General features: G+C 60.5%; 2 protein-coding genes across 7 annotated transcripts; both read left to right on the forward strand.

The window, feature by feature from the left end:
- Window positions 1-223: 223 nt before the first annotated feature.
- On the forward strand, window positions 224-2,807 carry ACTG2 (actin gamma 2, smooth muscle). Its single transcript, XM_066567235.1, has 8 exons — window positions 224-365; window positions 443-571; window positions 652-762; window positions 1,334-1,418; window positions 1,490-1,651; window positions 1,747-1,938; window positions 2,357-2,538; window positions 2,624-2,807. The coding sequence occupies exons 1-8, from the start codon at window positions 240-242 to the stop codon at window positions 2,765-2,767; spliced, it is 1,131 nt and encodes a 376-aa protein (XP_066423332.1). The 5' UTR covers window positions 224-239; the 3' UTR covers window positions 2,768-2,807.
- Window positions 2,808-3,834: 1,027 nt separating this feature from the next.
- DGUOK (deoxyguanosine kinase) lies at window positions 3,835-9,007 on the forward strand. Of its 6 annotated transcripts, none has more exons than XM_066567301.1 (7): window positions 3,835-3,913; window positions 4,766-4,881; window positions 5,775-5,962; window positions 6,719-6,866; window positions 7,474-7,589; window positions 7,886-7,985; window positions 8,417-9,007. In XM_066567301.1, exons 1-7 carry the CDS (start codon window positions 3,835-3,837, stop codon window positions 8,504-8,506), a joined length of 837 nt encoding a protein of 278 aa, XP_066423398.1. In that variant the 3' UTR covers window positions 8,507-9,007. The 6 variants fall into 6 exon arrangements, with proteins under 6 accessions (XP_066423398.1, XP_066423394.1, XP_066423393.1 ...); XM_066567297.1 differs by having other exon boundaries at window positions 3,843-3,913; window positions 5,775-6,225; window positions 6,271-6,866; XM_066567296.1 differs by having other exon boundaries at window positions 3,843-3,913; window positions 5,775-6,866.
- Window positions 9,008-11,483: the final 2,476 nt, after the last annotated feature.

Below are 11,483 nucleotides of genomic sequence, written 5' to 3' on the forward strand. Positions count from 1 at the left end.
GGCTGCAGAAGGATGGAGCAGCAGCAGCAGCAGCAGCGTGGAGCAGCAGCCACGGGGAACGAGCATCACCCAGGGAGGATTTACAGGGCTGCCCTTCCCCGAGGACTCCGACAGCTCCGAACCCAAATCCCCGGCGATGGCACGGGATGAGCCCCATCCCAGCCTGTCTGTAACCCCCCTTTCCCCCCTGGCCAGCTTTTCCCCCAGGTCCCCCCAGCACCGAGCGCTGCCACCCCGCCATGTGTGACGAGGAAACCACGGCCCTGGTGTGCGACAACGGCTCCGGGCTCTGCAAGGCCGGCTTTGCTGGCGACGATGCCCCCCGCGCCGTCTTCCCCTCCATCGTGGGCCGGCCCCGGCACCAGGTGGGTACCCGGGGGGGCCGGGGGGAGCCCCCAGCCCGGCAGCACAGCCTGGCTAACGAGGCCTCTCTCGCCGTTAGGGTGTCATGGTGGGCATGGGGCAGAAGGACAGCTACGTGGGCGACGAGGCGCAGAGCAAGAGGGGCATCCTCACGCTCAAGTACCCCATCGAGCACGGCATCATCACCAACTGGGACGACATGGAGAAGGTGAGGCCCTGGCGGGGCGGGGAGAGGGGTCAGCCCTGCCTCGGTTTGGGGTGACACCCCCGGTTCTCTGCCCGCCCCAGATCTGGCACCACTCCTTCTACAACGAGCTGCGTGTGGCCCCCGAGGAGCACCCGACCCTGCTCACCGAGGCTCCCCTCAACCCCAAGGCCAACCGGGAGAAGATGACCCAGGTAAGGGCCCTGGAGATCACCCCTGGGTGGGGCTGGACCCTCCAAAACTGCAGGAAGGGCTGGAGGGGGGATTTGGATTTGGGGGGTGCATGAGTGGGGAGCGGGGTGCAGGGTAAGGGCAGATATCCCAGTGGGAAGTTACCACTACCAACCCTAACCCATGCCTGATGGCCTTGGGGGTCTGTGGGCCTGCAGGATTTGCCCCACCACGCGTTCCCCACTCTGCACAGCCCCACGTGGCTCTGTGAGATGTGGTGACCCACATTTCCATACCATCCCTTGACCCACGTGCTCCCCACTCCGTGCACAGCCCCACGTGGCTCTGTGCACTGCCATCACCCGCATTTCCACCTCCCGGCCCACGTTTTCTCACAAACCCTGTAAGAAATGTGTTTCCCTGTCCTCCTTCATGCCCCACAACCCCACCATCCACCCACTCCCCCGTGCCCCACACCATCCCCGTGTTTCTCCATGCCATGCCCTGACCCCAGGAAGCCACAGGGCTGGGGTGGGACGTGCTGGTGACCCCCTTGCCCACCCCTCACCCCCTGCCCCTCTCCTCTCCCTCCAGATCATGTTTGAAACCTTCAACGTCCCCGCCATGTACGTGGCCATCCAAGCCGTGCTCTCCCTCTACGCCTCCGGCCGCACCACCGGTGAGTAGGGGAGACCACGGGGAACAGGGACCAGCTTGAAGCGTCCCCTCCTCACCTTCCCCGTGTCCCAGGCATCGTCCTGGACTCCGGGGACGGCGTCACCCACAACGTGCCCATCTACGAGGGCTACGCCCTGCCCCACGCCATCATGCGCCTGGACCTGGCCGGCCGCGACCTCACCGACTACCTCATGAAGATCCTCACCGAGAGGGGCTACTCCTTCGTCACCACCGGTACGGGCACCGGGGAGGCGGGGCTGGGCACGGGGACACCGCGGTGGCACCGCCGGGACACCGGGCTGAGCCTCTCCTGCCACCCTGTCCCGCAGCCGAGCGGGAAATCGTGCGCGACATCAAGGAGAAGCTGTGCTACGTGGCGCTGGACTTCGAGAACGAGATGGCCACGGCCGCCTCCTCCTCCTCGCTGGAGAAGAGCTACGAGCTGCCCGACGGGCAGGTCATCACCATCGGCAACGAGCGCTTCCGCTGCCCCGAGACGCTGTTCCAGCCCTCCTTCATCGGTGAGCCCGCCCCACTGCCCCCAGACCCGGCTCCAGTGCCCCCGATGCCCCCAGACCCGGCTCCAGTGCCCCCAATGCCCCCGGACCCTCCTCCAGTGCCCCCAGTGCCCCCAGACCCGGCTCCAGTGCCCCCAGACCCGGCTCCAGTGCCCCCAATGCCCCCGGGCCCTTCTCCAGTGCCCCAGACCCTCCTCCAGTGCCCCAGACCCTTCTCCAGTGCCCCCAGACCCTGTTCCAGCCCCTGATGCCCCCAGACCCTGCTCCAGTGCCCCCAGACCCTGTTCCAGCCCCTGATGCCCCCAGATCCTGCTCCAGTGCCCCCAGACCCTGTTCCAGTGCCCCCAGGCCTTGTTCCAGCTCCCCCAGTTTGGGGAGCCCTGGGGGGGCACAGGGAGGTGAAAGCCCCATCCCACGCCAGGCATGGAGTCTGCTGGGATCCACGAGACCACCTACAACTCCATCATGAAGTGCGACATCGACATCCGCAAGGATCTCTACGCCAACAACGTCCTGTCCGGGGGCACCACCATGTACCCGGGCATCGCCGACCGCATGCAGAAGGAGATCACTGCCCTGGCCCCCAGCACCATGAAGATCAAAGTAGGCCCTGGCTGAGCAGCCGGCACCCCAAAGCCCCTCCTGCCGCGGGGTTTTGGGGCGATCCTACAGGCCGCTGTCCCCGCAGATCATCGCCCCGCCGGAGCGCAAGTACTCGGTGTGGATCGGCGGCTCCATCCTGGCCTCCCTCTCCACCTTCCAGCAGATGTGGATCAGCAAACCCGAGTACGACGAGGCCGGACCCTCCATCGTCCACCGAAAATGCTTCTAAGCCCCCTCCCCGCCCGCGGGGGCCCCCCGTGCCCAGGCTGGGGTGCCCCGTTCCCCCCCGGACCCCGCTGCTCCTCCCCACGCCCACCGCGCATTAAAAAAGCCTTTTCTCCAGCTCGGAGCCTTCCTGGGACAGCTGGGCTGGGAGGGACTGGGGATGAGGGGGGAAGGAGCCCTGACCTCACCTTGGTGCCGTGTCCTGCTCATGATGTCCCCAACCCCATGGGAATGCCCTTGACCCCATGTCAGTGCCCCCAACCCTGCCATGATGCCCTCAGCCCCATGTTGGTGACCCCAACCCTGAGGTGATGCCCCCAACCCCGTGGGAATGCGCCCACAATCCTGCAAGGATGCTCTTGACCCCATATTGGTGACCCCCAACCACATAGATATGCCCTCGACCCCATGTCAGCGCCCCCAACCCTGCAAGGATGCCCTCGACCCCGTGTTGGTGACTCCAACCCCCTGTTGGTGACCCCAATATTGTTTTGGTGACCCCAATATTGTTTTGGTGACCCCAACTCCCTGTTGATGTCCTTACCCCCGTGCTGGGGACCCCAACCCCATTTTGGTGACCCCAATGTGGTTTTAGTGACCCCAACCACATGTTGGCGTCCTTGGCTCCATGCTGGGGACCCCAACCCCATGCTGGAGACCCCAATTTTGTATTGGTGACCTCAATATGGTTTTGGTGGGCCCAATGTGGTTTTAGTGACCCCAACCCCATGTTGATGTCCTTAGCCCCATGCTGGGGACCCCAATATTGTTTTGGTGACCCCAACCCCATTTCAGTGACCCCCAACCCCATTTCAGTGACCCCAACCCCATTTTGGTGCCCTTGACCCTTTGTTGGTACCCCCGACCCCCCCATTTTGTGCCCCACCCTCTCTCCCCTGCCCCCCGCATTGCCCTGACACTCTGCGGACAGCGCCTCATTTACATAAATTACCATATCGCCCCCGTTCCGCCCCCCATCCTCGCTGTTTCCGCCTCCTCCCCCCGCCCACTTCCCGCGCGCTGACGTCACGGGGCGGTGGCGCGCGCTGCTGATTACCATCTCATTAGCATATGACGCGGGAAGGCGGAAGCGGCGGCGGCATGGAGCGGTGCGGGGTCGCCCTGCGGCTCGCCCTGGAGGGGAACATCGGTACCGGGGGGACCGGGGGGCTTGGGGGTGCGAGGGGAGCGGGGCGGGCTGTAATTAATGGCTGAAATTATCTTAATTATCGCTGCTGGGGGCGCGCCGCAAAACCCCGAGCTGCTGGGAGCTGGGAGGGGGACACAAAGAGTGTTAGGGACAGACAGGGCTCACCCCAAATTCTCGGGGTAGGGTTGGAGTCACCCAGGGTCACCCCACACTCCCAGGAGCCGGGAAGGGGCACCCCCAGATTTACCCAGTAGCCACAGTGGGGAAACGCCAGGTTCACCCCAATATTTCCGAGATTTGGGGTGGGGGAACCCCCAGACTCAGCCCGGGTCCTGAGGGGGACACCCAGGCTCACCCCAGGTTGCCAGGAGTGGGAATGGGGGAACCCGGGCTCATCCCAGGAGTGGGAATGGGGGAACCCGGGCTCATCCCAGGGGTGGGAATGGGGGAACCCGGGCTCATCCCAGGGGTGGGAATGGGGGAACCCGGGCTCATCCCAGGGGTGGGAATGGGGGAACCCGGGCTCATCCCAGGAGTGGGAATGGGGGAACCTGGGCTCATCCCAGGGGTGGGAATGGGGGAACCCGGGCTCATCCCACATTGCTGGGAGCGGGCATGGACACCCAGGCTCACCTCGGGATTTGGGGCAGGGGGACACCCAGGCTCACCTCGTGTTTCTGGGATTTGCTGGGGGGGCACCCCACATTCACAGAGTCCAGAGAAGGGGGGCACACCCAGGCTGACCCCACAGCCCCACAGGGGCAGAGATGGGGGCGCACCAGGCTGACCCCAGAGCCCAGGCTGACCCCAGAGGCCAGGCTGACCCTGCTCTCCCTCCCTCCCTCCCTCCAGCCGTGGGCAAATCCACCTTCCTGAGGCTGCTGGCCGCCGCCTTCCCGCGGTGGCACCTGGTGACAGAGCCGGTGGCGCAGTGGCGCCGGGTGCCGGGGGCCGCTGGCACTGCCCAGGTAACGGGGGCGGCTCCGGCCACGCCCCGGCCCCAAATGTGCCCGCAGGTGTCCCAGGGCCGTGCCATCCTCCTGCCACCCCTGACCCCAGTGGGTTTAGGGTGGGTTTATGGGGGGTTTTGGGTGCATTTTTGGGGCTGTGCCATCCTGCTGCCACCCCTGACCCCAATGGGTGTATGGGGTGTTAGGGGGGATTCAGGGTGTGTGTTTAGGGTGGGTTTTGGGGAAGGGGTGCAGCATCTCCTGGGTTTGTGCTTGCCACTGAGCCCCCCATTTTCCTGCGTCCTGTTTCATATTTCTATTTCTATTTATAATCTATATTTCTATTTCTATTTCTAATCTATATTTATAATCTATATTTATATTTATACATAAATATTTATACAAATATAATTATAAATATAATTATAATTTTCTATATTGTATAATATTTATATTTATTAAATGTATATAATATGTATATCTATAATATGTGTATCTATAAAATGTACATAATATTTATATTTTCATATAAATATATATGAAATATAGAATAGAATAGAAATATAGAATATATATATAGAATATATATAGAATATATATTTTCTATATATAAATATATATTTATATATAGAATATATATTTTTTATATATAAATATATATTTATAAAATGTGTATAATATTTATATCATGTAATTTATATATTTATAAATATACGGATCTATACATTTATAAATATAAGTATTTGTAAGATATTTTATAAATATTTAAATTTATAAAGTAAGAACATAATTACATTCACACTTCATAAGTACGAATATTTATAAAATATTTACATCTGTAAAATTGCAGGACACAAATGCGTTGTGCGTATTTGATTTATAACATCGCTGTTGATCAAACGCCCGCGCAGGTGTCGGGGGGCAGTGCCAACCTGCTGCAGCTGATGTACCAGGAGCCCGCCCGCTGGTCCTTCACCTTCCAGAGCTTCTCGTGCCTGAGCCGCCTCAAGGCCGTGCTGGAGCCCCCCGAGGAGAGCGGGGGGACCCCCGGCACCGCCCCCCCCGTGAGGGTCTTTGAGCGCTCGCTGTTCAGCGACAGGTACCCCAAAAAGGGGGGCACGGGTACCCCAAAAAGGGGGGCACGGGTACCCCAAAAATGGGGCACGGGTACCCCAAAGAGGGGCACAGGTACCCCAAAAATGGGGCACGGGTACCCCAAACAGGGGCACAGGTACCCCAAAAAAGGGCACAGGTACCCCAAAAATGGGGCACGGGTACCCAAGAAAGGGGGGCACAGGTACCCCAAAAAAGGGCACAGGTACCCCAAAAATGGGGCACGGGTACCCCAAAAATGGGGCACGGGTACCCTAGAAAGGGGGGCACAGGTACCCCAAAAATGGGGCACAGGTACCCCAAACAGGGAGGCACGGGTACCCCAAAGAGGGGCACAGGTACCCCAAAAATGGGGCACGGGTACCCCAAACAGGGGCACAGGTACCCCAAAAAAGGGCACAGGTACCCCAAAAATGGGGCACGGGTACCCAAGAAAGGGGGGCACAGGTACCCCAAAAAAGGGCACAGGTACCCCAAACAGGGGCACAGGTACCCCAAACAGGGGCACGGGTACCCCAAAAAGGGGGGCACGGGTACCCCAAAAAAGGGGCCACAGGTACCCCAAAAAGGGGCACAGGTACCCCAAAAAGGGGGGCACGGGTACCCCAAAAAGGGGGCCACAGGTACCCCAAAAAGGGGCACAGGTACCCCAAAAAGGGGCACAAAAAAAACCCCCAAATCCCCAAATCAGTGCCAAAACTCCCCTGGGCACAGGAGCTGCCCCGTGCCCATCCCTGCCCAGGTACGTCTTTGCCAAGACCCTGCTGGAGGCCGGGCACCTGCAGCCCCTGGAGTGGGCGATCTACCAGGACTGGCACGAGCTGCTGCTGCGGCACCTGGCACCCCACGCCGCGCCCCACGGCTTCCTGTACCTGCGTGCCAGCCCACAGGTGGGCATGGGGCTGCCCCGGGTGGGCACTGGGCACTGGGGCTGCCCCAGGTGGGCACTGCACAGCCCCCAGGTGGGCACTGGGGCTGCCCTGGGTGGGCACTGCACAGCCCCCAGGTGGGCACTGGGCATGGGGCTGCTCCAGCCCGGGGGCACCTGGAGTTCCACACCTGGGGGAGCAGGGCCGGGTTTATCCCATGGGGTTAGGATGGGGTTAAGGTTGGTTTTTAGGGTGCATTTTTAGGGTGGGTTTAGGATAAATAGTACTTTTATAAAATATTTGATAAATATATTTTTTTATTTTATACATTTGATACATATATTTATAAAACATTCGATAAATATATATTTATATTCTATATAATTTATATATTTGATAAATATATTTATCAAATTAATATCCAGATAATATATATAATCTATTAGATAATATATCTTATATCTTATAATCTTGATACAGATCTTATAATCTTGATACATATCTTATAATCTTGATACATAATAAAGATTTTTACTGTTATATATTACATATTTTATCCCTTTTATCCCTATTTACACTTTTATAAAGCGTTTTCCAAAGGGTGAGATTTGGTTTTTCCTCTCCTCAGACGTGCCTGGAGCGGCTGCGGCGGCGGGCGAGGAGCGAGGAGGGCGGGGTCCAGCTGGGCTACCTGGAGCAGCTGCACGGCCAGCACGAGCTGTGGCTGGTGGCCAGGACCACCGAGTGAGTCCTGATGCGTGCCCAGCTTTGGGGTGCCCTGGATTTGGGGTTTTTTTGGGGTTTTTTTGGGGTTTTTTTGGGGTTTTTTGGGTTTTTTTGAGGTTTAACCCCTCAAGGAGGGCGGGATCCAGCTGGGCTACCTGGAGCAGCTGCACGGCCAGCACGAGCTGTGGCTGGTGGCCAGGGCCACCGAGTGAGTCCTGATGCGTGCCCAGCTTTGGGGTGCCCTGGGTTTTGGGGTTTTTTTGAGGATTTTAGGGGTTTTTGGGGTGAAGCCCTCGCTGTCCCTCTCTCGGCAGGATCCACTGTGAGGCAGCGCGGCGCGCGCCCGTCCTGGTGCTGGACGTGGAGCAGGACTTTGAGCACGACCTGGCCAGGCAGGGCCTGCTCATGGCACAGGTGGGTGCCACAGGTGGGGTGGGTGGCACTGCCCTGGTGGCTCCCCGGTGCCACCCGAGTCCATTCCTACACTGCCCCAGTGCCAGGGCCATCCCAGGGCCATCCCAGTGCCATCCCAGTCCATCCCAGTCCATCCCAGTGCCATCCTGGTGCCACCCCCGTCCATTCCTACACTGCCCCAGTGCCAGTGCCATCCCAGTGCCATCCCAGTGCCATCCCAGTGCCATCCCAGTCCATCCCAGTTTCATCCCAATGCCATCCTGGTGCCACCCCACATGGCATCATCCCAGTGCCATCCCAGTTCCATCCCAGTACCACCTGTACCCCATCCCAGTGCCATCCCAGTGCCATCCCAGTTCCATCCCAGTACCACCTGTGCCCCATCCTGGTGCCACCCCAGTGCCACCCCTTCAGCCAGGCTGTCCTTGCAGGTGGAGGCCTTTGTGACATCCCTGGGTGCCCACTCTGTGCCATCCCATCCTGAACCCCTGAGCTCCGGGCACGGGGCAGCGTCTGCCTGAAGACCCCGAGGACAGGGGACAGGGTCCCAAGGAGAGGAGACACAGTCCTGGGGACAGGGGACACAGTCCTGGGGACGGGGGACACAATCCTCAGGACAAAGGACAGGGTCCCAAGGAGAGGGGACATGGTCCAGAGGACAGGAGACACCACCCCGAGGACAAAGGACACAATCCTGGGGACAGGGGACACGATCCTGGGACAGGGGACATGGTCCCGAGGACAAGGGACACGATCCTGAGGACAAAGGACACAATCCCAAGGACCTGGGACACGTCCTGGTCCCCAGTGTCCCCTCAGCCCCTCTGTCCTGGCCAGAGCTGGATCCTCAGGGCCCTGTGGGGTTTTGGGGTCAGGATTCCCCCCAGTTGCTGTGACCCCCTGCCCCTCTTTGGGGTGAGTTTCCTGCTGGAGTTCCCATGGAAAATCCCGGTGTTTTACCCGACCCCCATCATTTGTAATTTTGTATTTAATTGTTTCCCTTAAATTGAGATCAAATCGCTGAGGAGCTGCTCCGTGTCTCGGGGTGGGGAGGGTCGGGGTGGCCCTAAGGGGACACGGGGGGACATGGGGGGACATTTTTCCCCCAGTTTTGGGGTGTTGTGATGGGGGGATGGCCGTGCCCCATGGGTTTGGGGGAAAACCAAGGGGATTTGGGTCCTAAAAGAGGGGTGGGGGATGGTGCTCAGCCTGGTGTGAGACCCTACAAAACACAGGGGTGATTTGGGATTTGGGAGGATATGGAGCAGGAAATGGGGGATCTGGGATATGGGGGATTTGGGGGCTGTGGGGTGGGATATGGGGCAGGGAATGGGGGGGTCTGGGATTTGGGGGCTGTGGGGTGGGATATGGGGCAGGGAATGGGGGATCTGGGATTTGGGGGATTTGGGGGCTGTGGGATGGGGATTTCCCCCGGCGACCCCACAATAACACAGAGCGAGACCCGCGCAGACCCCGCTACCGACCCTACAAAAAGAACAAACACCGGAGGACTCACAGCCCACGGCCCCACAAACCCAACAGGGTCGCACAGCCCTCCCCATCCCACAAGAACCCTACAAAAACAACAACCCTACAACAACCCTACAACAACCCACCGCAGCCCTGCGCTCGGCCACCCTACAGCAGCAAAACCCCACAAAACTCCCACCCCCCCTTTCTCCCCGTTACCCCCAAACCCCCGGCGTTCTCCCTCTCCCCGTTCCCCCCGGAGTTCTCCCCATTCTCCCCGGGGTTCGCCCCTTCCCCGTTAACTCCTGAGCCCCCCCCGGGGTTCGCCCCTTCCTCGTTATCCCCGTTTCCCCCGTTCCCCCCGCGGTTCTCCCCGTTCCCCCCGGTGTTTCTCCCCGTCCCCGTTCCCCCCGGGGTTCCCCCCGTTACCCCCAGGGTTCTCCCCCTCCCCATTTCCCCGTTCCCCCCGTTCCCCCCGGTGTTTCTCCCGTTCCCCCCGGTTCTCCTCCTCCCCGTTACCCCCGGGGTTCGCCCCTTCCCCGTTTCCCCCGAGGCCCCCCCGGGTTCTCCCCCTCTCCGTTCCCCCCGTTACCCTCAAATCCCTCGGGGTTCTCCCCCTCTCCGTTCCCCCCGTTACCCCCAAATCCCTCGGGGTTCTCCCCCTCCCCGTTCCCCCCGTGTTTCTCCCCCTCCCGTTCCCCCCGGTGTTCTCCCCCTCCCCGTTACCCCCAGGGTTCCCCCCGGTGTTCTGCCCCTCCCGTTCCCCCCGGGTTTCTCCCCCTCCCGTTCTCCCGGGGGTTCCCCCCGCCGTCCCCCCCCTCTCCCCGTTCTCCCGGGGGTTCCCCCCTCTGCCCCCCCCCTCCCCGCTCCCCCCGTTACCCCCGAGCCCCCGGCGCGGGCCCGGAGCCCCCCGTGCGCCCGGCGGGTCCCCCCGAGCGGGCGCTGCAGAACAAAGGAAGCAGCAGCAGAGCGGCGGCGGCGGCAGCAACGTGCGGCGGCTCCGGGCTCCCCTCGGGGTGCCCGCGACATCCCGAGCCCCTCGGGGTCCCCCCGAGCCCCCCCGGCCGCCGGCAGCGCGCTCAGCCCCGGCCCGAGCCCCGCTGCGAACGAGGGGGAGCGAACCCCTGGGGTTTTTTTGGCCGGTAAATTCATTTTTCTGTGGAAATTCGGGGGTTTTGGGGGAGGTGGAAAGTTGCCGGTGCGCGGCTGAAGTTGGGAAGTTGTGTGGGGTTGAGGGGCGGGGGGGGGAGGAGGGAAGGAGGAAAAGGGAAAAAACAAAAAAAAAGAAAAACGAGAGAGAAAAGGAAAATGAGGTTGGAAGAAAAGAAGGGGTGGGATTAAAAGCGGCGAGGCTGCACCCCGGTTTTGGGGGGGGCTGAGGGGTGGGGAGACAGCGGGGCCGCCCCCCCCCCCCGTGTGGAAATTAAAACTGGGGGTGACTCGCGGCTCTGTCCCGCAGAAGCCGCGGTGTCCCCGGCCAGGGCGACGCGGTGACCCCGCCATGTCGCTGTCGCCGCCCTGGGGGCTCCGCCAGCCCGGCCCGGCCGCCCCCCCGGCCGGGGGGAGCCCCGAAATCTGACGCTGCCCCCCCGGGATGGAGATGGAGAGGCTGCGCAGGGAGGTGAGCGAGCCCCAGCTCCCCCAAACCCCGTACTCCCCTCTCGTCCCCACTTTTTGGGGTGATTTGTGACCCTAAACCCCATTCCCCCGTCTCGTCCCCACTTTTTGGGGTGATTTGTGACCCCTTTGTAGCGTCGCCGTCACTCGGAGGGGGTGGGCAGGGAAAGCCCCTCCTTGGTTGGTGGTGGTGGTTGGGTTTGGTTGTTTTTTTTAAGGGTATTTCCGTGGGAAATGGGACTTTCTGCTGCCTTAAAGGCCACTCGGATGCTTTAAAACACCCCAGAAAAAAAAAAAAAGAAAAATTCATCTCGTCCCTGGGGCATCCCCAAAGCAGCGCCGCGGGACGGGCGGAACCCAACCCGACTTTAAACCGAATTCCTTGGGATTTCTCTCAAAACGCTGCACGGA

Source organism: Molothrus aeneus, chromosome 29 (assembly GCF_037042795.1).
Source record: "Molothrus aeneus isolate 106 chromosome 29, BPBGC_Maene_1.0, whole genome shotgun sequence".
NCBI classification, from domain to species: Eukaryota; Metazoa; Chordata; class Aves; order Passeriformes; family Icteridae; genus Molothrus; species Molothrus aeneus.

Coding starts and splice junctions, on each gene's coding strand:
- DGUOK (XM_066567296.1), top strand. CDS start 3,865: ATGGAGCGGTGCGGGGTCGCCCTGCGGCTCGCCCTGGAGGGGAACATC. Junction 6,867..7,473: donor ACCTGCGTGCCAGCCCACAG/GTGGGCATGGGG, acceptor TCCTCTCCTCAG/ACGTGCCTGGAGCGGCTGCG. Junction 7,590..7,885: donor CTGGTGGCCAGGACCACCGA/GTGAGTCCTGAT, acceptor CTCTCTCGGCAG/GATCCACTGTGAGGCAGCGC.
- ACTG2 (XM_066567235.1), top strand. CDS start 240: ATGTGTGACGAGGAAACCACGGCCCTGGTGTGCGACAACGGCTCCGGG. Junction 763..1,333: donor ACCGGGAGAAGATGACCCAG/GTAAGGGCCCTG, acceptor CTCTCCCTCCAG/ATCATGTTTGAAACCTTCAA. Junction 2,539..2,623: donor CCAGCACCATGAAGATCAAA/GTAGGCCCTGGC, acceptor CTGTCCCCGCAG/ATCATCGCCCCGCCGGAGCG.